The sequence below is a fragment of the Alternaria arbusti genome (assembly GCF_024043155.1).
Source record: "Alternaria arbusti strain BMP 1465 chromosome Unknown scaffold_2, whole genome shotgun sequence".
NCBI lineage: Eukaryota > Fungi > Ascomycota > Dothideomycetes > Pleosporales > Pleosporaceae > Alternaria > Alternaria arbusti.
In genome coordinates, this window is record NW_026249942.1 from 420,510 (window position 1) to 442,961 (window position 22,452).

Here is a 22,452-nt window from a genome sequence, read left to right on the forward strand (position 1 = left end):
TCAGATAGACGCCGAGATGAATCGTTGGCATGGACAGGCCATTGGAAAGCTGCCACTGTCAGACACGGGCGGCGTCTAGTACGGTCTCGTCGACGCACCTTGGTCCGCGACGCCAATGAGAAGGAAGATTGTGCCATGTTCACTGCTAGGGGCTATGTTGTGCATACACGAAAGTAGATGTGCGATGCTGCGGGAGGCAAGCCACGATGGCAGCAGACTTAAATGGAGTTCCTCGGCGAACTGGTTACATCATGGCCCGTCACGACCGGGGTGTGAACTTTATTGTGGAGGCCTCATCGTGACGACTCTGTCACGACTCTGACATGTCAAGGCTGCGCAGCGTCCCTGGTCTGTTGCAGTTGGAGTAAGAATGCGTTGCACGCACAAAAGCAAAACGGGCCATATGCGCCCGCAGGCTATAGGCTTCACCAACCCGTGGACTGCATCGTGCGGACGGTGCCTGCCGATTGGGGCGCCTGCCCCCACCTCCCGAGGTCCTCAACCTCAGCACCGTGCGCCTAGCGACTAGCCCTCGCTGCAGCAGACCCGACCATCCAGTGCCCTGTCGTACAGTGTCTCGTTAGCACGTAGGACAGCCTCACCGAGGGCGTGCGGGCTTGGATGATCGGCGAAGAACTATTCTTCTTCGGCGGGATGCGCTCGTGAAGCTGGAGGGAACAGGCAGCGCATTGGTGGGCGCCCTGATATTGTGGCTCTCCGGACACACGAACATCCGTTTTACATGCCATGGCAGTGGATCCCCTACCGCGATTGACGAGATCTATCGCCCGGGCGTTTGGAGGCGCCTGTCACTCTAGTCATTCTAGCCAGACTCAAGCATGACAAAAACAACCCGGCGCGCTCAGAAGGGCTCAGTCGCAAAGCCGGCTCGATACGCCTGCATCTCGGCCGCTCCGTCGGTCTCTGCCACTGTCTTGGGTGACCAAACGGCCATCATCGCGCAGCAGCATGTACAAGGAACAGCAAAAAGGGGGGCAGCGGTCGGCTGAAGCGCACGCAAGCAGCCAACGGCAGCGCAGGTAGCGCAGTCTTGACGACACTTGGTTTACTACAGAGTTTTTGAATAGACCGCCTCGGGAGCCGTCGACCTGGCCGCCGACCCGCGAACTGCGCAGCCACCATCGCCGGCTCCACCAGGCCCTGTGTCGCCGCTCATTGGCCGGACGCGCTGAACTTACTGGTTAATGATCAAGGGAGCCGGAGTGGCTCGACTTGATCATCGCCAGGATTATTCCAAAATCGCAGCCATCTCACGGAGGCTTCAATAATTCCTCGCAAGGTTAGCAGGGCGGCGTCGACCGAAGCCACACCATATAAGCAACTTCTCAAGCCTCAGCATCCGTATACTCAACCTCCCCATGTATAAAGCATCTTATCGCGCCCGCTATCGATGCTACCAGAACACCAAGCAACAGACACTGCAGCAGCCTTGAACTAGCCGCCCACTCGGTCGTTTCGTCATTGATCCTGTTCCTCGTCTCATCCTGCCTAACCCTGAGACCCTGGCTCCCTTGGGCTGCTGTTAGCCAGACCCGACATTCTGCACCGGCACGTTTATTTGACAGTGGTTGCACCCAGCTCGGTAAGTTGCGAGCTGCGAGTACACAAACTGGTGTTCTCCTCCAGCCAACCAACCAGCTGTGCTGACTCTTGCCGTTCCTGCAGTAGCTTGCGCTGCCCTCATCATGACAAGTTTACCCGGCTTCACCACAAACTTCCCCGCGGGATACCCGACCTTTCAGACTCGCGGTGGAACTTTTGCGCGCGGCAGCACCTCCTCAGGAGGCTCGCCATCTGTCCCAACCGCCTCGTCTGAGCCGCACTTCGACATCTTCGACTGGCACCCTGCATACCAGAGCTGCCAACGCTATTTCCTCGACCATGCGCAGCACGACAACGGTGTGCAGGCAGTGTGCGCCCTCATCAACATCTGTCTGCCTTTCCAATGGACGCAAACTCCTCTCATGAACGCCTCAGGACCGCTGCCTCACTCGTCGGGCGCTGCTGCATACAACATGCCCTGGCCCCGCCAAGGTCCCGTCACCAATTCGCGAGGCCAGCCGGCGCCGGCATGGGTCTCCCTTGTGCCCTTCATTCGACGTCTTGTCATCACCGGAATGGACAGTCCAGGCATTATGCACGGCTTCTTTGGCGAGGATTGGAGGAAGGGAGTCGGCCCAATGCACGAGTGTGAGCGTCGCAACTACCTTTTTGCAGCCAAGAGTGTGGGTTGGGCAAAGGTCAAGTGCCAGTACGACATGTCACCGCACGAGTCAGTGCCTTTCCTGAAGCCATTGCAGGAGGTCCAGCTGGCCGAGATCGAGGGGGCCGAAAAGACGTGGAGTCAGTGGCTCGCCATGGAGGACTGGATGGTGGGCCCACGGGCACCGGATGCGGACGACCAGCTACAGGATGCCCGTCGCCGTCCATCTTGAAGCTTGGCGTGGAGTATGGCGTTGTCTAGTGCACGGTGGTCGTCAGCATCACGACCGTAATTTGCGTCGCACCAAGACGTGTGTGGATTTATTTGGGTTGGTGAGGGCTGGGGTTAGCGGTCAGTCTTCAGCGATCAGCACTGTGCGCCATCGCTGCGCAATGGTTGTACATGTCCCACGACATGGGCGAGAACGCTTCTATCATCCGGTAGTAATGTAACTATTTCAATACCATCAATGTTACGCATCAAACTTGACGATTTGTGCTCCCCGCACCATCATCTCTTTACCTTTGATTTTAGACACGAAATTCCGGCCATGGAGTATAATATGCAGAGCTTGGCGTGGTATTCCTTTTGCTGACCAGACGCGTTGGAAGGTTCGCGGGTTCTGTGCGCTGTCCGCATCTGTGCATCGTGCCTGCCAAGGAACATCGGCCACCTCAGCTAAGCACGACCACCTTTGTTCCTCGCCGGACCACATCCCATATTCTTTTTCTTGTCAACTACCAGCCCAACGTCCAGGGCGCATTTTTAAACTACATGGGCTATGGAGTCCATGGTCAAGGAATGGACGACTTTCTTGGACAGGTGCCTCGAGCGCCGCGTCCAACCTGACCTGTTCGCTGCAGCCGTCGCGCAGCTGCACGCGAAGTCTCCACTGCCTGGCCGGAAGCTTGCTGCCCTTGTACTTCGACCGCGCGTTGCAGGATCCAGCAATGTCGACCCGCGCTCCATCGTCTTCCTCGAGCAGCTGCTAGCGCTGAAGAAGGTCGATGCTTCTGATGTTCTAACGCTGACGTTCTTGTACTCCAAGGACCGGCTTCCGGTCAAGACAGGCGACGAGAAACCGACCAAGGAGCCGCAATGGGACAATCCACCAGAACTCGAGGAAATTGTCTTCCACCGCTTGCACAAGGCTTTTGCTGCCGAAGAACGGCCTATCAACAATACCGAAGGCTTGCGCACCCTTATTGTTGTAACAAGATGGATGCAGGCGATGGTCACTTCACATACCAGTGATACCATGATCCAGGCCATGGCTGGTATCCAACAACCACAACAACACTCTATCAATGTCCGGGAAGGGCTGGCAATGCTTGTGATTGGCATAATTGAAAACTCAAGAATTCTGCGCATACTGAATAATCCCAAGGGGAAAGGTAAGCGCACCTCTAATTGTTCTGATGTTTGTACAATGTTTTTGAACCGGTTTGCTCAAGACTCAAGAAGTACATTACTCACATGCATTAGATATACGCAAACATTTTATCCAGTCATTCTCTTCTTTTATCCCATTTCTCTCCAACAACTCGGGCGGATCGCATCAGTCGTTGCAACTAGCTGAAAGACTTGAGCTCTCGCAAAAACGACACGACTTTTATGAAAAGCTTCCCAACATGAACGGAGAGGGAAACAGGAGCGCCGGTCTCGAAGTCGCTGCGCTCCAGCTCGATGCCGTGATGGAGCTTCCACAGGTGAATACACGAGCCGGTCTCTACGTATTTTTGAACGCCTTGGTACGTCTTTCAGCTGACGATGTGGCACGTTGCTAACATTCCAAGCTTGTCGCGCGGCCTCTTACTGATGACTTCATCATTATCAATTATCTCCATTCGCGATACAAGGTAGGTCATAATCATTTAATCGCGAAGAAATGCTGACATCCGTCAGTTGGAAGCACAGAACATGGCCACGGACTTGATCACCGCCGCTTTCGATGTCCTGGCCAACGCCATGTATCGCAGTGAACCAACGCAAACAATGTTTCCCCTGAAATCGTTCCTGATCAACAAAGTACCCCTACTCCTCGTGCAAATCTCCGGGTCGATATTTCCGATGACACCAGAAATGTGTATCACACAAGCACTCAGTCACGTGGATCCCCATGCTTTCCCGTCTTTCTCGCAGGGGTTCGACGATATCATGGGAAGTAACAACTCTCTCTCTGATGTCAAGCAAGACTTCCTTAATGCCTGCGCGCTCCATGGGCTCATACCGGCTGGTGCTGTAGAGCGGTTGCTTGGCGAAGCCCCTATGCAAGGTCCTCCATCGAAGAGATACGAGAGGAAGGAGTTACTCAGCCAGTGCAAGTCGAACTTCGACAAAGTCAGCACATACATTGACGAGCTTGAGAGCTTGGATGGAAATGCCGGGGCCGTCGTCGCTGCTGTTACAGATGTAAGACATGACACAAAGAATTGCGAGAGGAACCTGCTGATGTAATGACAGTTCATAGCACATCTCTGCGAAACACAAACGACCATGTATTTGAAGCAACTGTGCTCGTTGATATTCAGAAAACCGCAGGCAATGGATGTCATGCTTCAATTCACTTCGCCGGCAAGCATCCTGCGGCCTCTATGCCAATTCCTCGATGAGTGGCACTACGACAGCGATCAAGGTTAGCTTCATTACATATTGCAAAGATTTGTGACTGACGAATGTAGGTGAATACCAACCGGTCTACGACGAGTTTGGCGCAATACTTGTCCTCGTTATGGCCTTCGTATATCGCTATGATCTTACATATCACGACATTGGCATCCGACATGATACATTTATCGCCAAGCTTATGAAACGCGGCCACCATAGCATGCTCCCCGACGAGTTGAGCGAAGAACAGGGTAAGCATCTCGGCAACTGGCTTAAAGGGCTCTATGATGCCGACAAGGAAGGGCTGAGCAATGAGGTGTTTGCATCCTGTCGGCCACAGGATTTCTATCTTATAGTTCCGACACTTTTCAGGCAGACTGTTGTGGCATGCTCGACAGGCGTACTGTCATTTGAGTCGGTCAAAGGTGGCTTGGAATGTAAGCTTACCCCCAATGTTCTTGTCCAATTAAACACCACTGACTCAATTTCAGATCTCGGAGAGACTTTCCTACTACCATCTTTGATTGAAGGTCTCACGTGGATGGCCTCCTACGCGCTTCTTCAAACACACAAGGACCTCGACTCAATGATACGCATTTTCAATGAAATCATACTGACGACTCCTTCTTCTGGCGATGCACAAGCTATGCACTCGACTATAATAGCGATGGTGGCTAGTCGCCTGGAGAAATGCTTCCGTACGCTACAGCGGCGCGAGCCAAATCGCACGACACTTGAGCCTTTCATCCAGGCAATCAAAGTGCATGCACACTACGAACGGTCCATATACGCTAGCTTGAAGGAGGTGGACCAGTGGACTAATGCGCCGAACAGCACTTTGAACACGTCTCTACGGCATACAATACAACAACTATGTCAATGGGCTTCGACTTCTTCGTTACAGCCAAACCCACCTGGCTATACACATCGCCAAATCTACGCATCGCTCAAGATGCTTGGTGCCACCAGGACGCTACGCGCAATCATAGATGAGGTAAAAGCGCAGACAGATGCTGGCAACGGAGCCGCTGCGCTCGACATTGGCGTGTCTATCATCTGCGCCCCAACCGTTGAAGACAGTCCGATCACGATAGACTGGATGGGAAGCTCGATACCAGCGCCGCCTCAACAACGGACCCGCATGAACCTCCGCGAGATGCTCAAGCAAGAGTTCGAGAGCGCAGCCAATCTGGTCGCAACAGATCCTCTGACTGCAGAGACGATAGTGCGTCTGCACCGCCGAGTAGAAGCGCACTTTGCCTCCCTCAGCGAAGCTGGACTCCAAGCACCACCCATCAACATACCGAGCGTCAACATCGGGGACATGCAATCGCAAACTATATCCGATGATCTGAACCGAGCTATCGACGACGCAGCAGCCGCGACGGTGGTAGACGACATTTCCAACATGGATAACAAAGCGCTGCAACGCAGTATGGACGAACTCACTGGTGCCGAAGGCTTGGACCTGTCCAACATCGGCATGGGCAATGGCGATGCAGGCGCAGGCGATATGAGCACAGACCTGGGCAGCTTGCCTGGTATGGATCTGGGTGACATGGGTAGTATGGGCATGGATATGGACATGGACATGAACATGGATATGGGTGGTGGCGGAGGAGATGACGACTGGGGTCTGGATTTCGATAACATGTAGAGTGTGTTTGAGGAGCACTCTTCATGGAGTCCGTACCTAGGCATGCAGACTATTCTTCTAAAGGCAATGCTTGGGATAAGCGCTTAGGATGGGTTGGAGCGGAATGGTTGGTTGTGAGAGGTAATCTACTATCGCATCTTACGGCGTCCTGCAATCGAGTACAATACAAGCGGAGCAAACATCAGCCCGCTACATGCCATGTAAATGTATGTATGACTGTACCGAGGTAACCCTACTAACCCCAAACCGGCAAGAAGTACGATAGAACCGGGGGTGGGGGTGGTCCTACCTGCATAAACTCCGGAAGCCATTGCCCCACCATGTTTCCCGACGGTGACGACGGTGCCGACAGTCAGCTTGTAAACAACACACGAATGAACTCTCGGTACTCTATCCCAAGCATTCCCTGCTGAAAGCTTATCTCTTCTCTCCTACTCCAAATCTACAACAGGAACCACATCACTCGCATTCTACATCTCCACCAGGCCTACCCAACACACACACAGAGCAGGCAGCAAAGCAGCAAACATGCCGTACGACCTTAAAGGCAGGAATGTACTTATCACCGGTGGATCAGCGTATGTACATCGGATCTTCCTGAATGCCTTCCTCCATACATTTCACTCTATACCCGCTATGTCGTCTTCCAAATCTCAACGCTGACTAACGCCCCCAATTCAGCGGTCTCGGCGAACTCCTCAGCACGACGTTTGCGAGTGAAGGCGCCAATGTGGCGATTAACTACTTCAACCGGATTGAGCCCGCGCAGAAGGTGCAGAAGGCTTGTCAAGAGCATGGGGTTAAGGCTGTTGTTATCAAAGCGGTGAGTTGTGGTGGGTTTGGTAATTGAGAGTTTGGAAGAAGAGATGCTAATACGTGCGACAGGATATGACATCCACGGATGAGGCGAGGAGAGCAATTAGGGAGACGATTGAACATTTGGGAGGGTTAGACGTTATCATCGCGAACGCAGGCTGGACGCGCTTCTCCGAGTGGAAAGACCTCGACTCCATGAGCGATGAAGAGTGGGATAAGTGCTGGAATGCGAATGTCAAAGTGCCCAAGGCATTGCTGTCTGAGGCAAGGAGCACGTTTGATGCGAATCCAGATGGTGGGCTGATGATTACTACGGGCAGTATCGCGGTACGTTCTCAATTTCCTTTATCTTGACACAACTACGGACTATGGGTTTGTAATTGAGTACTGATCCCGAATCACAGGGTGTCAGCCAAGGCGGCTCCAGCATGCCCTACGCCGTCACCAAAGCAGCCCAACTCCAACTCGTCAAATGCCTTGCCGCCACCGTCGGGCCCAAGATACGCGTTAATACCGTTCTCCCAGGCTTACTGTTGACCGAATGGGTAAGGATGCAGAAGCCATCCAGACGTGCCATGCTGACAGTCACGCAGGGCCTCAAGTATAGCAAAGAGAAGATCGAGCAGCTCACGAATGCTGCAGCGCTGAAGCATGTAACTTTCATGGATGACTGTGCTTCGGCGTATGTCATGTTGGCGAAGAATACTAGTATGACTGGTATGCGCATTCAGGTTGACGCTGGACTCAACATCCAGGGCGCGTAAGGATGCTATGGAAGTGTCCACTATCAAGGATTTCCTTCGGTCTAGCAATGAAATTAATAATTTCATGGCCTGTAAACATGTCACTCACTGCCTCGGTGACGATTGGTCGCGGAAAAGCAAGACCTCGGCCGTGGGTGTTGGGTAACCCCACGGCGCTAATTCAAGCTGCAGGGCACCTCACGTCAATTCCCCGCGCCCGAACCTCCGCATCTCCGCAGAGCTTCTGGAAATCAACACCATGACTCCCCAAACTTCATAGCCCGAAACACGCCATGTCTTCTTCTTTGAGTACCGTTTCCAGAGCAGCCCCGCGTCTTCCGCGCCGGTGTATGCGATGCGGCGAGCGGAGCGCCAACTGCCAGCCTGCACGGCGGCGCTGGATGAGCAGCGTGCGAGATGCGCCCGCTACGAGACCCAAGACTGCCATCTTCTTCCCTGGTACTTCTTTCTAGCTTCCACATATTTCAGGATGTTAGTATACTAAGCAATACCAGGTCAAGGCGTACAACGCGTGGGAATGTGCACACCGTGGCTGCAAGCCTTCCCCCAGACCGCGAAACCCATCCTCGAGGAGATTGACGAGACCCTTCAACTCCCCCTTACCAAGACAATCGAGTCCGGCACGAATGCCGAACTCACACGAACCGAGAACGCGCAACCGGCCATTATGGCAACCTCGATCCTGATACTGCGGATACTGGAGAAGGAGTTTGGCTTCAAGACCAGCGAGCGCGTCGACATCACACTGGGCCACTCGCTCGGCGAATTCGCAGCCCTAGTAGCAGGCGGCTACCTCACCTTCCACGACGCCCTAAAAATGGTCCGCCGACGAGCCGAAGTAATGAGCAAATGCAGCCAAGAAGCCGTCGCAGAAGAAGGCGGCGAGTTCGGCATGGTGGCCCTCGTCTGCGAATCCGAAGAGCACATGCAGTCCCTCATCAACGGTATCCACGAGTTCCTCGCCCTCGGCTCCAAAGCCGATTCCCACGACCACCTCCCCGCCGTTCAGCAAGTCGCCATCGCGAACCTCAACTCGAAGAACCAGATTGTCTTGAGTGGGAGTATAACGCGCATCAGCACGCTCCTGACCAACCTCCGCCAATTCGGCGGCCACGACCCGAGACATGTACGACTTAAATCTGACGCTCCCTTCCACAGCCTCCTCATGAAACCGGCGGCCGAAACAATGAAACGCATCCTGCATAAGCCCACGGAAGACGGCCGCGATATTATAACGTGGCCGGGCATCATGCCCTGCATCTCAAATGTGTCCGGCAAGCCCTTCCAGGATAAAGAGCAGTTGAAAGACTTGCTAGCAAGGAGTTGTGTGGAGACGGTGCAGTGGTGGAAGAGCGTCAAATACCTGCATGAGCAAGAGAAGATTATGCGGTATGTGGGTATTGGACCCGGGAAAGTGGGCAGGAATCTTGTGGGCAAGGAGGTTGGCATGAAGGGGGCTGTTAAGGGGGGTGGGGTTTGGGGGATTACGAGTCCGAAGGAGATGGAGGAGGTGGTTAGGGCGTTGGATGATACGGAGGATGTGGATGGGATTGAGGTGGAGTGATTGAAGTCGGAGTCAGTTTACGAGGATACCATGATGATGGAGGGATATGGAGACTTCCCTTTGTCATCGCCTTCGCCGTCATCTTGTCGGAGGCTTCAGACATCGCTTGTGTCGGTGAACTTGCGGGAGTTGTCGATGGCGGATCGTCTATGGGTCATTATACGGGTCAACGTAGTGCGGTTGGACGACGAGTTCTGAAGGTGGGGTGATCGAAGTTAAGGTTGCTCTACACACGAGTTCACGAGGATGGAAGGGTGAGGGTGTCGATTCTTGTTATCAAAAGCGCACAGATATACCCCAGCGTAGCGGCTTTAGTATTAATGGAGAATGTTGATCAAGGTGCGTTCCTCATTCGGCCTGATTTGCCAAGTCAGGCCTTGCTCAGTATGTCCTACCATCACTCCTTCCTTCGCTAATCACTCACATTCTAGACATTCTTTCCACCCACAACACTGCAACCTCCTTCCACACGCACGAGCACGCACAATGTTGACATTGCAGGAACAGCCAAGCCTATATTCTAGAAAGCTAGACAGCGGGGTTAGACGCGACAAGGGAAAAAGGCACGTATTACTTTTGCATACTTTATGCGATCACAAAGCCATCGCAATCACACCGTATACCATAGTACGATCTCGATGACCGGCCCGAACCGAGACCTGACCCCAATTTTAGTCAGAGGCGCACTCTATTCGCGTTGATCTCTTCCGCAAGATCAGTCAACCCACGTCGACGAACTTCCCGGTTACGGATGTTCATACAATTGCTATAGCTCATCGGAGCCACGCAATATCAATTACAGAAGCAATGCCCAGAATCCTCGATCACACGATGGTGAAAGCGATGGTCAAGAGGTGTTTTAGCTAATCGGGCCGCTCAGCATTGCCGATTGACGCATGGTGTCAGATCTGGAGATCGTGGTCGCGTTCATCAACACCTTCTCTGCAACCTCAGAGCTTAGCGCGACGCTAGTTGGTGTGCTTAGGACTGTATCAGCTCCGGTATCAGCCCGACTGTCTCTCTAGTTGAAAGCCGAAGCGCCCCAAACATATCACCCCACCGTTCTTCCTCAAAATGTTACCCGACAACATCTACAACAGCTATCTCGAATACAAAAAGGACACCAACACATACATCACTTGGCTTTGTAGCACTGCGACAAGCTGCGGCTACACGCCGCCTTACAAACCATCTCAGGGAGCCACGGCATCCCAGCCAAAGTCCCGGAAGAAGAAGCCGGAAGAGCGGGAAGTTAGCGTCAACGGACTCATCGCATGTGCGGAGGCAATCGCCAAGAAACCGCCAAAGCAATTCGTCGTCCCATTTTACGCCGCTCAGTGTGCAGCACGGGCTGTCAAACTACGAAAAACGTCGACGCAGTGGCATGGCAGTCAGATAGATGGATTGGAGGAGTTTGAAAGGGTAGCTCATGCTGAGGATGATGAGAGTCATGCCGTTTTCACATCGACCTTGTAGCACACGCTAAACATTCTACGACCGTTCATACGAAAGCCGCAGTTCGCCGATGAAGAGAAGGATAAAGTCTCGCGCCATGGTTCCATCAATGGAATTACCAATCGCTTCAGTAAGCTTGAAATCGAGGAGTTGGCCGATCAAGAAGTTGACAACGCTGCTGTTGCGATTGCGGAGAAACCCCCCGCAACACCACGGATAACGTATGTAGTTGATAACAGCGAACACGAGCGCTGGGTGGCCATGTGCTGCCTTCTGATGGATTACAACTGCGTTAAGGAGTTTATCCGCTCGAACTGGCACGAATACCTCCTAGGCAGGACTGTTGACCTTATCACAACGATGGCGACGACGCAGGCCGCCTTTCAATTGCTCCGGACCGCTGTGCACCATCTGACGACTCAGTTCCCAGAGTTGAGCTCGATGGAGGCATTTTCTCTGAACTTGATTCGCCGATGCAATGGCGTTGTTCGCTCTGCTTCTAGTAAAGTCGAGTTGGACACCAGCGTATCATGCATTCAGATCCCCACGAGCTTGGCGCAATTCAGCTGCTTAAAGACCTACTCCCTTATTTGGCGCGTCTTGGACGGTTACGTCGTTGATGATTGCTTTAATCGATACATACTGATGGAAGAAATGGTCGAGGATGGGTTTCTCGCGAACGCATCTTGGCCCGCCCTAGAGTCACTTCACAATGCGTTGGAAGATATTGCAAGTATGCAGGAAGCCAAGATCCGGCAGGACCCGCCCGCTATGGATAACTTCACCCAACTTTGGCGAGATTACTTTCAGGCCCTATATGGCGACGGTCTTGATAAGAACGACTTTACTCGGAAGATGAACGAGAAGCGCCCTGATCTTAGTGTGGAGATAGTTCTCTGTACAGATATCTACCTAGATGTACAAAATCTTATACTCGCCACCGATCCAAACCTCATACCGGACGATTACAAAAGAAACTGGTCAAGCAAGAACTCCCGCGAAAGCTCGGATCAAAGCGATCACGGTGACATAATGAACAGGTTGAGGCAATCTCCGTTTACTTCGAAGCATATTCGTCAAGGACTCAATTCCTTCCTTCGAAACGAATCAGAAACAACGACGGTTGTCAGGGATTGGCTCGTGGGAGATAGGTTCTGGAATCGGCGTGCCTTGGTCAAGAGGATATTAACGAGGAAGGGGCTAACGAAGGAGGAAGGGGCCAACGATGGAAAGGTGATCAATGGTGTCTCCACTTGGGACTGGCCCCGTTACAACCCGTTCCTTGCTGGCATGATAGCTTTTGTTACCGCTCAAGCCGTCCATGAGTTCAACATGGTATTTCAAAACTACGCTGGCTATCCGGTAGCATACGCGCACTTCTACAACTATCTGCGACAAGCCCATAGTGTGTCTTTCTTGACACCTCGCACACCTGTACTGGACCAAGAGTGGCCGGATATGGAAGCTTTCCTCAAAATCATGGGGGACAGGAGTATATTTGGTGGTGATCGCCCAGCAAATCTACAACAATGTTTCCAACGTACACTATTATCACACGGTATCCCTCTTTCAGCATTTTCCCGAGGAAACCATCGCAAAGATTCACTTCCTATCTCAAAACCCAAGCTCAAAGCCCTCAGCACGCCCATCATTGACGTGCTCTTCGAAGACGGTATAAATCGCCGCGGTTTTCTAAACATCGCTCAAAAGAAAATCCAAGACGTTATTCGACGCGAGGCGGATCGTCATGTCAATGACAACCACGAAGACGGCGCTGACCTCAAATTACGCGACCTAATCGGATTTTTGATAGCATTTCGTCGCACCATTCAGTACGAAATACCCAAACTGCATTTTGCGCATAACCTGGTCTTTATGCAGACGTGGAACATCAACTTGAGGATACACGAAGCGCTGAAAGATGACCTGGAAAGGCAGCACGACGCCCTTTTCCTAGACACTCTAACCTGGAAAAATGACCCCTCTATTCCGTTGAACATCATGCTTTACGAGAAACTCTATGAAGAGCAAACCACCGGCAACGAAATGTCAACGACGAAAGTGTACTCAGATCCTGTATACAAAGCCGCCAGCATTATAAGAGACGAAATAGAAAACGGTCTCAACAGAGTCACGCCATGCACGAAACGCATGGAGATTCTAGCAAGGTGCGCAACCACACTCACACTACATGTCAATCATCTCGCTAACAAACTCCCCCAGCCAACTCAAGTTCACCAACCCCCTCTGCAAAGCCCAACAAGACTTCCACGCCAAAGAATGGTCAGTATGGATGGGTGTCGACAATAACCTCGTACGAGGCTCCATCAAAAAGATTGTCTTCCAAGAAGGCGCAACGTGGCTGCACCTCCCACTCTCATTCCGCGAGTTCCACGCCTGTCCCCCTGCCGCGGACACACCTCCAGGTCTGCCAGATGCCGGCCCGGACAGTCAAAATGGCTCTGTAGCCAAATTTACAACCAGAAAAAGGGATAACCGTGCCGATGGAGAGTTTAGAAGGGTGGTCAGCACTTTGTACCAGGCTATGCATCCTGCAGGTGCGCATGTGCCTCGGGAGACAAGGGCTGAGAGGATACGAGAAGGGCTTGCTGGGCTGGGAAAGCTTGCAGAGGATCACCATGTGTCGGAGGAGCATCATAAGAAGATGGTTTCGCTTGTTGAGAAATGTCTTGAAGACTTGATGCGTGAGGGGCAGGTGGGTGGGGACAAGACGGACGAAATGATCGAGGCAGCGCCGTAGACAGGGCCAATTCCATTTGCATTCATTTGCTCATTGTGGTTTATTATCTTTCTTATTGACCCCCCTCACGCTATTCCTAACCTGACATTCTACCTATTCAAACTCAACAACTCCTCCACATACCTCCTCGCATCAATCCCAATCCCCTCGGCCAACCCCTTGGGCCCCCACCCCGCCGCACTCCCACCCATCCTCTCATTCCTCGACGTACTCCCGCCTCCCATACCAAGCCCACTCCACATGCCACTCGCAAAGCTACTCGAGCTCTTCGCACTATGCGCCGTCGTATCCCGCGCTCTCCTCACAAGAAACGCTTCACGCAGCTCGTTGGAATTGAACTGGCCGGAGCCGTGTCCAGACCCGGAGTTTTCATTCGAAGCATTGTTCTGAGCGGTGTCTTCGTTGCTGACTTGAGAAGGTGGCAGACGCATCCAGACGACCCACCAGCCGCGGGATGTTTTGCATGTGCGTTCTATTTCAGAGAGGTTGCGGCGTGTACCCGCTACCGTGGCGAGGATCTGGGAGTGTACATTCAGGGCTTCGATTCTGCTCCAGCCGAGGGAGCTCGTGCTGTTGCTGCCGAGGCCCTCGGCGAGGAGGGTACCCGGATCGGGGATGTTGGGGAGGCTGGAATGCACGGTGTAGGTGCGGGGGTCGTAAACGAGGTCGTAGATGGTTTGTGTGTTGGGGCCGGAGGAGGGGCCTGAGCCGCCGGTTGAGGCTTCGGTTGTGTAGTGGTTTGAGACGGCGTGGAGGCGGGCGGCGACGAGGCTGGGGGATGTGCTCTTGTCGAGGGAGCGGTGGAGGGGCGAGAAGAAGTTGTGGATGTCGCGGTAGAAGGATGCGACGCCGAGGGAGTGGGTGCGGTGTTCGAAGAGGAAGGTGTAGACGAAGGGACGGTGCTGCGGTGGGTGTTAGTACGGGGATGGATCTGTTGATGGTGCAGGGACTTACCACGTAGACAACAGGTCGTAACCGTGATAGCTTGTTCTCGGTTGCCGGCTCCACCTTCATGTCTCTCTCGTACTGCGGAGTCGAGTCTGAATCGCCGTCTTCTGTTTTCAGTGAAGCTTCTCGCCTGTCGACCTCCACGTGTATAGTCCGTAGCGGGATACGAATATTCCAATCGCCCTCCCCATTCTCGTCATCGATGTCTAAGTCCTGTAGATCGCCTTTGAGTCCTACAAGGAAATACCCATCGTTCTCTAGACGTATCTGCTGCTTCATCTTCTCCTCTGCTGGGTCCACATCCGGAGTCGGATCTACGTAACGCATTGCTGCTGGTGAAGGTGTCCGTTCACGTGCCGGTGGTGGCGGTGCCGGCGTTGGAGCAGTAGATTCCGAAGATTCGGCACTCTTTTTTCCACCCCATGCTGTCCCATAGCCAAGTGTCATGTACTTCATCCAGGTCTCGGTGTCACCCAGAGACGCTAGCATTGGCTTGGACTCAGGTGCAGTAGAGTCAGCTTGGGATTTGTTGTTTTGGACGGCGGCGGATGCTTTGTCCAAAGAGCTCTCAGCTGCTTTGACGATAGGCGGAGGGATACCCGGTGGCAGGGAGCCGTTGCTCGACGGAGGGAAACGAGGCCTTTCTTGTTGTATTGGAGGCGACGGCTCTTCTGGTTCGGGTTCGGGCTTTAGATTTCTCCTTCGCCGTTTCCTGCGATCCGATGTTGGGTTATCTCGTACGCCGTAAGCATACTCGCCGTGGGCGTAGATAGACTCTACCCAGTGAGACAAGTCTCGTAATGACTTCCTGCTCACAGCTCCCAGACCCGAAAAGACAACGCCATCTGCGGCATGGACGTTCTTTCCGACTCCTATCCAGGGTTCCAGCTCTGACACTTCGAGTGTCTTCGGGTCTGTGGATGTCTTGGCTTGTTGTAGAGGTGATGCTTCTCCAAAACGAGACACCATGACATCGACGAGACCTGATGTTCTGCGTGCGAAGTCTTCAAGTACGTCTCGCTCGCTGCTTCCCCACTCCTCCTCACCAACGCCCATACCCAGCTCGCCACCTGCTGCCAGCTTCATGCCACCATATATGTCCACCGCAGGGCTTCCATGTAGCAGCACGTCCCAGCTGCTCGCAAATCGCGACCAGTACTTGTCGAGTATACTGCAGAACTTGGCACGGCCGTGTTTAGAGAACATGTTCTCGAGTGTTGAGCCATGATGCAGCAGGAAGACGGACTGGGCGCGTACGAGTTGCTGAATCAGGAGCGCAGGTGGGCTGACTTCGCGTGACGAGTATTCGATTATGGGCTCGGTGGTATCGGTGCTCGAGTCGGTTCGTGTGAGGCCGCCGGTCGGTGGGAGTTGGGTGAGATCAATGGACTATGGTGGTGTTAGTCGTAGTGTTTCTGAGCACGTGGGCATACATACTGCCAATATCCACCACCCATTCTCCAGTTCGCGTAGAACAATACGCGACTTTTGTGTTTCCACAGAGTCAACTGCTTCGCCATTGGAGAAACTCCTACTCTTGGTTAGCTGAAGACGTGGAAAGTGCTCGCCTGCATGCGTCCTACTTCGCAAAGCCTACCATGCCCTGAGCTAGCCCGACCTGGCGAAGCTTCTCATTCTCCTGCTCGCGCAACTCTTCCTCCCTCTCCGTGTCGCCATCCTTCAGCTTGGAGCGCGTCTTGGCGGCCTTGGAGTAGTAAAAGACAATCTGCTGGTGGAAAGTCTCGTCTGATGTTCCGAGCGAAGGATTGTATATGGCTAGAAAGGAGAGCTGCGCCGGGACGACCTTGGGAACCGCCGTGGAAGACATGTGTGCATTCTGCGAAGTGCCTGGTCGCGCGGCGCTTCTGGTGGATTTGGGTGATGGACGACTACGTCACGCGTGCGGAGGAGAAGACAGCCAGCGAACGTGCCAACGCGCAACCCCAACAACGAGCGGTCGTCGTGGCCTATTTGTATTCCATAGTCAGGCACTGCAGTCCATCGCGATGCGGCGGCCGGGCGGCAGGGATCCCTCCGATTGTCGTGGTCGAGATGCCCCACGGGATCACGATCGCAACGTCCAGACCCTGCGGCGCGGCTTTTGTCGCCGAGCTTCCTCACCTCGGAACCATGATCTGGAGGCTGCGCAGCCCCGTCCGCTCCTTGATCGCCACACCACCCTGCCGATGCAGCTCTACCTCTGCTCCCGCTCGGACGTCGGAGCCATTGCGGATTCTCTTCTGTGGCTCTGACGCCTTCAGCATCGCGTCACTGCGCGCCGTAGCAGACGCGAAGCGGCATGTGCCCGGCCTCATTGAGAGCATTGATGTCATCCATCGCCCAGCGAAGCCCACCGGACGGGGACTGAAGACCTTGAGAGAGGGTAGGAACGTCTTTTGACTACAACAAAACATCAATTGACACGTTACAGTACCCATCAAGCAGGTAGCCACTGAAGAGCTCAACCTGCCCACCCATGTGATCGATACCTTCACCGGCTGGACTCCACCGAACCCCATAGATGTCGTCATCGCCGTATCCTTCGGCCTCCTCGTCCCACCGCGAATCCTCAACTATGCGCAATACGGCGGTCTCAACGTGCATCCCTCGCTGCTCCCCGATCTGCGTGGCCCAGCACCCGTCTCACATGCCATACTGAAGCGGCGGCAGTACACCGGTGTCTCTGTGCAAACACTGCATCCAAGGCATTTCGACCAGGGTACTATCCTTGCCCAAACCCCCATGCCTGGCTACGAGATTGCCATTCCTTCCGAACCGAGTCCTGAGACGGCTCAGATATTGGAGCAACGGCTTGCCGCGGCTGGAGCAGAAATGCTCGTAGATGTCTTGAAGGAACGGAGATTTGTGTCTCCGCATGAGGATGTTGGATGGTATGCCCACTCCGACGGTCCTATCGACCACGCACCGAAAATTACCAAGCAAGATCGCTTTGTCGACTTTCGAAAAGACTCCCTGGCAGACGTCATAGCTAAACACAACGCACTTGGCGACTTGTGGTGTCTACTACCCACCGGTGATCGTCTGATAATTCACGACATCATACCTCATAATGCGGACGAGTCCCAACTCTCCACGATGGAACCTGGCCTCTTCGTAGATTCGCAGACCAGAAACGTGCTCATGTTCAAAGGAGCATGCGGCGAAGCCGGACACGTCCTACAAAGTACATTACAGGGACACAAGAAGGGTTCGGGCAACGCGAAGTTACTGTCGCTGTTCGGTCCTTCAGCAAATGCAAGTGTAGGAGATGATGCTCTTACGAGCACCTTATACAGAGTTATCTGACAGTCTGCTCCGACCACTCGTCTTTGACATCCTGGAACTCTTCAATCTCTTTCATCACTCTCACACTTTTCGACACAGTTGCTATTCGGTCTAACACAGCTGCGAAGCCCGCCGAGTCCGAAGTGTCATAGAACAGCTGTCGAGATTTTCCAGTGCTGCTGTCTACTGCCTCGTTCAGCGCTCCCAATAACGTCAAGACATGCCCGTCTTTATATGCCTGGGTTGCTTTCGTGTCGTTGACGAAATGAGAGAGCTCATGAGTCCATCGAATTACCTCGTTCTTCAGCTCTTGCGTCTGCTGTTTGCCGTCTGTCGTCGACCGAAAGATGTGCGGTATACAGTCTTGCAGCTCCTCGATAGTTGGCACCACACTCGTCAGGAAAGACGGCTTCGAGACCTTCGTCGGTTGTGCGTGGAGCTTTTTGAAGGCTTTGTACTCTTTTACTCCGAAGGCACGGCGTTCGTTATTGAGCTGAACAGTGGCCGCTGGTAGCTCGACATGACCTATCAAACGCTCATGGCGAAATGTACTCTCCGCAGTGGAATGATCTTTCGGAGACGGTACACCGCCAAATCCTCGCACAGATACTCTTGTTGAGGTAGGTCTGATATGTGCATCTGTTTCGGGCGCTCTATGTGGCAAACCGGACATCGCATACATGCTCACTGAAGGCAAACCTATTCCGTGTTTTTGTGTGGGACCAGATGATTCGCCAATTGACGAGCCACTCAGTGAACCCGCAATAACATTGAGCTCGTTGTAAGCCGATCCCGGGGTTGGCATCGCTTCCATCTGGACTTCTTCTTGATTCGGCGTCGGTTTGATAAGTACGGCGTGCATATCTTGCATCATAGCTCGGAATTCTGCATCTACAGCCGGGTTGCGCAGCATATTCCCCAACATAGACTGCGTTATCTCGTGGTTCTTCTTGCTCTTGGCATCTGCGAATGCTGTATTCGCCCTGCAGCGCAGTAAATTTACATCCCCCGCTGATTGAGAATTTAACACTTACCAGACCACCGAAGTCAGAATGAGATTTATCGCATCAGTATGAGACTTCACCTTCTCACGATACTGCTGTAACGATTGCTTCTCATGGTCCCATCGTACCCTTTGCCAGTTGACCCGAATACTCTTCTTCACGTCATCTAGCGTGCGCAACTTCGTCTTGCCCTTGTTCGCCTGACTCTCGATGATGCGGTACTTCTCCGTCACAGCTTCCAGCTCTTTCAACGTACAAGCACATGAATTGACCATCACATCGAGCGTCTCTTTGAACCCTGAGCCTCCATACCGAAACCCTGGTCGTGCAAGCACATCGTTCGAAACCTCTGCAAGATGGTCCAAAGCGCACTTTAAGCTAAACAGCACTTCCTCGAGCTCTTTCAAGTCGCGCGAGGCTGCCTTTCGTCCGGAGCTGACGCTCGCGTAAAGACCGTATGCTAATTGGCTAACAAGAACTAGGTGCCGTCAGTGGTCTGGTCACTGTAACACAAGCTTATACACATACTGATATCTCCTATGGAGAACCCAAACGACATGTTTCCTCACTTCTGATGCAATGAGAAAGTGTGGTGAGTTCTTGGTCAGGCTGCATGCAACGAAAGCGGGCGCATACGTGCGGCTGAGATGACCCCGCATGACGAGGCAGACAGGCAGCATTTCGAGGAGACTTATAGCTCAGCCTGATCAACACATCATCTCTCTTCTATACTCCGCGACTCATCTTTACTTTCGTCTCGCAGCACAGATCTCTCGGTTACCATGGCCTCTACAACGCCTACAGATGTCCCCTTGGGCTCACGTCTAATCAGTATTGAGGATCTTCGGCAGAGCTGTGAATCTGATTATAGTGGTTTTCGAAACTGGGATGAGCCATCCAGGCCGGCGCTCCACATAGTCATGAATGATGACGAGCCTTTGTCTAATATCTGGCAGAAGATTGAAGGTTACTGGCCTGAGTGTCTACTGCTCAAGAATTGTATTAACAATGAGTAGACCGTGGGTTCCGGAAGCCTCCTTACTTGCAAAACGGCGGGGTAATCTACAGCGAGGACGATCAAGATTGCGTAGTGACAGATCATGACGAAGTCGTTGTGGTCGCGGCAGACGAAGCTTCTACCAAGAACACGATTAAGATCACGGAAAGTCTGATCGCGCATGCCAATACCCATTACGGACGACCTTTCGATTTTGACGTTAACCCCTTGGCCCCACAGCGAGCCATTGAGAGCAGCCACGGGTTTCGCATCTCGTTCGAGCGGACGCCAAGGGTACCGGACGACAACAAGCTTCACCAATTACCAGGTTCATTGGGCAGTCACGATCTGTTCAGCGTAGAAGCGTACGCGGACCGCTTACCGGCCAGTATTGGACAGGCCGGTGGAGTGTTCTTCCCCATGTGGCAGCGGGAAGCCATGTGGCTCAACTTCCAATCCGAGCTGCACAAGCGTGACGATGAGTGCGCGGTACGAGTCTTTGCGGGCCAGGTCAATGCCATTTCAGGTCTTAATATGAACGAAGCATCTAAAGGGCAGCACAACGAGCAGCTGCAGGACTACATTGTTATCCCAAACCAACCGTGGCTGGATGGCATCTGTGTAGCCCCTGGTATTGTTCGCCAGTTCGTCGCCATGCCTCGTATGTGTCCCACGTCTTCTTGTCCAGAATCCGCGCCGATCTGGCATCTACTGACTCACTCCAGTTGGCTCTGGCTATACCGTGGAAGGACAGAAGACAGCAGAAGAGAGATACGGAGGACTTCAGTTGGAAGTCACACCCCAGTTATCTGGCCACCGGCGCTTGTGGTCGGACACTAGGCGCCAGTGTGTCAGTATCGAACGTGGAAATGTCAGTTACACTGATAGTTTGTGGGAAGCCAAGACCCCTCAGGAGCTTCAATACAAGGTTGGCGACATTTTGAAATCGTATTCGCCCGATCTTACGCGTCGAGAGCCGTTCTGGATCAAGTATCTATCTGAGCCAGGCCGAACTTCTACCTTCCGTGCTTGTACGAGTGACGCTCGCGTCGGATTTGGTGGTCACAATGAGCTGGATAAAGTCAGTGTTGAAGCAGACGCCAGTCATCGCAAAACGACTGAGGTAGAGGACTTCACAGCTATGGGCCTTGCGGTTGGCGGAAAACTCAGTACGTCAGTTTCGCATTTGCAACTCTCTAGTACTAACCTACAGCGCAGTTCAAGACATATACAAAGACCCTTTCTATTACGACAACTGGAATTACGCTGCTACGCGTATCCTGAATATACATATTCTCGACCCGATCACTTGCGAAAAGGTAACGCATATCGTCCCCCGACCTCCACCGATCGATGCCAAAGCGTACACAGAGGCTGGTGGTCAGTATTTCGTTGTTGAAGAGAAGGTAGATGAGCGACTTGACAGAGGTGCCTTCGACAACGTAAAGAGTGTCAGCCAAATGGACCAACACATCGGCATCAGCACTGAACCAGAGTTTGACCCAACGAAACCGAAGATGTGCACGACATGTGAATTGCGACTGTGTGATTGCATGTAGGTCACTCGCTTCTACTCCCTCCTCCTATTTCACTCTCTTTCCCCTGCCTATGTTCTGTATACTAATACATCCCCAGTATCCGTCCCTGCGACCACCAATTCTGCAACATCTGCATCAAGCGCATCGAGCAGAACAGCGGCGAAGATGTGGACTCGGCGCGCAGAAACTGGAAGTGCCCGACTTGCGATAGTGTTGTTTCGCACGTAGCAGGCTTTTCTGCGCCGATGAATCTACCAGGCGAAGAGCCGTTGCGCGTCAAGGTCCCGGTCAACGTGCTGAAAATTGAAGATGGGAGGATGAGGTTTACAAGTGTGCATAGGAGCAGGGTTTAGCGTACGGCTGTTAGGTGGTGAATGAGCTGTCAGTGGCATAATCATATCGTTCACTTTGGGAGCAATACAGTTGTTTCCTTCTCGAAGCAAAAATGCAACTACCTCATCACTTTCGCCACATGAATGCGATGCTTTACAATCACATGGCTATAGTTATGTTGGTATGGTGGGGTACAAAAGGATGCTGGCGAGGCAAAAAGATAATCCTCCTCCGGGAAGGCTCGAACTTCCAACCTCCTGATAACTAGCTACTGTTGTAACAGTCAGACGCGCTAGCCAATTGCGCCACAGAGGATTTGTTGATGAAGTGCTGGTGAAATTATCGCAATATATTCCACGACGTTGTCGATGATGGTGAGCTAAGACTTCCCGCCTAGATGGTTTCTGGTCAGCTTGAGATCGCAGATTGCGCGTGGAGCGCAGGTGGGGTAGCTACATCCCACTTCCGATGCCTCCGCGGTCACAACATCGAATGCACC

General features: G+C 53.0%; 7 protein-coding genes and 1 non-coding gene across 8 annotated transcripts; 6 read left to right on the top strand and 2 right to left on the bottom strand.

Annotated features, from left to right (window-relative positions):
* Positions 1–1,706: 1,706 nt before the first annotated feature.
* J4E86_001680 (uncharacterized protein) lies at positions 1,707–2,456 on the top strand (the record flags this gene model as incomplete). Its single annotated transcript, XM_051442246.1, has 1 exon — positions 1,707–2,456. The coding sequence occupies one exon, from the start codon at positions 1,707–1,709 to the stop codon at positions 2,454–2,456; it is 750 nt and encodes a 249-aa protein (XP_051305834.1).
* Positions 2,457–3,005: 549 nt separating this feature from the next.
* Positions 3,006–6,488, top strand: NUT1 (mediator complex subunit; the record flags this gene model as incomplete). Its single annotated transcript, XM_051442247.1, has 7 exons — positions 3,006–3,618; positions 3,710–3,975; positions 4,021–4,083; positions 4,130–4,636; positions 4,688–4,859; positions 4,906–5,268; positions 5,323–6,488. 7 exons carry the CDS (start codon positions 3,006–3,008, stop codon positions 6,486–6,488), a joined length of 3,150 nt encoding a protein of 1,049 aa, XP_051305835.1.
* Positions 6,489–7,016: 528 nt separating this feature from the next.
* Positions 7,017–9,632, top strand: J4E86_001682 (uncharacterized protein; the record flags this gene model as incomplete). The annotated part of the gene is made up of 6 exons (XM_051442248.1): positions 7,017–7,066; positions 7,170–7,311; positions 7,374–7,631; positions 7,709–7,849; positions 7,898–8,021; positions 8,563–9,632. The coding sequence occupies 6 exons, from the start codon at positions 7,017–7,019 to the stop codon at positions 9,630–9,632; spliced, it is 1,785 nt and encodes a 594-aa protein (XP_051305836.1).
* A 1,074-nt stretch (positions 9,633–10,706) lies between these two features.
* J4E86_001683 (uncharacterized protein) lies at positions 10,707–13,848 on the top strand (the record flags this gene model as incomplete). The annotated part of the gene is made up of 3 exons (XM_051442249.1): positions 10,707–11,054; positions 11,109–13,255; positions 13,311–13,848. The coding sequence occupies 3 exons, from the start codon at positions 10,707–10,709 to the stop codon at positions 13,846–13,848; spliced, it is 3,033 nt and encodes a 1,010-aa protein (XP_051305837.1).
* Positions 13,849–13,937: 89 nt separating this feature from the next.
* J4E86_001684 (uncharacterized protein) lies at positions 13,938–16,624 on the bottom strand (the record flags this gene model as incomplete). Its single annotated transcript, XM_051442250.1, has 4 exons — positions 13,938–14,750; positions 14,803–16,185; positions 16,234–16,327; positions 16,380–16,624. The coding sequence occupies 4 exons, from the start codon at positions 16,622–16,624 to the stop codon at positions 13,938–13,940; spliced, it is 2,535 nt and encodes an 844-aa protein (XP_051305838.1).
* Positions 16,625–16,926: 302 nt separating this feature from the next.
* J4E86_001685 (uncharacterized protein) lies at positions 16,927–18,102 on the top strand (the record flags this gene model as incomplete). The annotated part of the gene is made up of 2 exons (XM_051442251.1): positions 16,927–17,179; positions 17,228–18,102. 2 exons carry the CDS (start codon positions 16,927–16,929, stop codon positions 18,100–18,102), a joined length of 1,128 nt encoding a protein of 375 aa, XP_051305839.1.
* A 1,903-nt stretch (positions 18,103–20,005) lies between these two features.
* J4E86_001686 (uncharacterized protein) lies at positions 20,006–21,973 on the top strand (the record flags this gene model as incomplete). The annotated part of the gene is made up of 5 exons (XM_051442252.1): positions 20,006–20,051; positions 20,102–20,743; positions 20,808–21,251; positions 21,301–21,601; positions 21,718–21,973. The coding sequence occupies 5 exons, from the start codon at positions 20,006–20,008 to the stop codon at positions 21,971–21,973; spliced, it is 1,689 nt and encodes a 562-aa protein (XP_051305840.1).
* A 206-nt stretch (positions 21,974–22,179) lies between these two features.
* Positions 22,180–22,268, bottom strand: J4E86_001687. Its single transcript has one exon. It is a non-coding gene; the product is annotated as a tRNA-Asn (tRNA).
* Between the last annotated feature and the right edge of the window lie 184 nt (positions 22,269–22,452).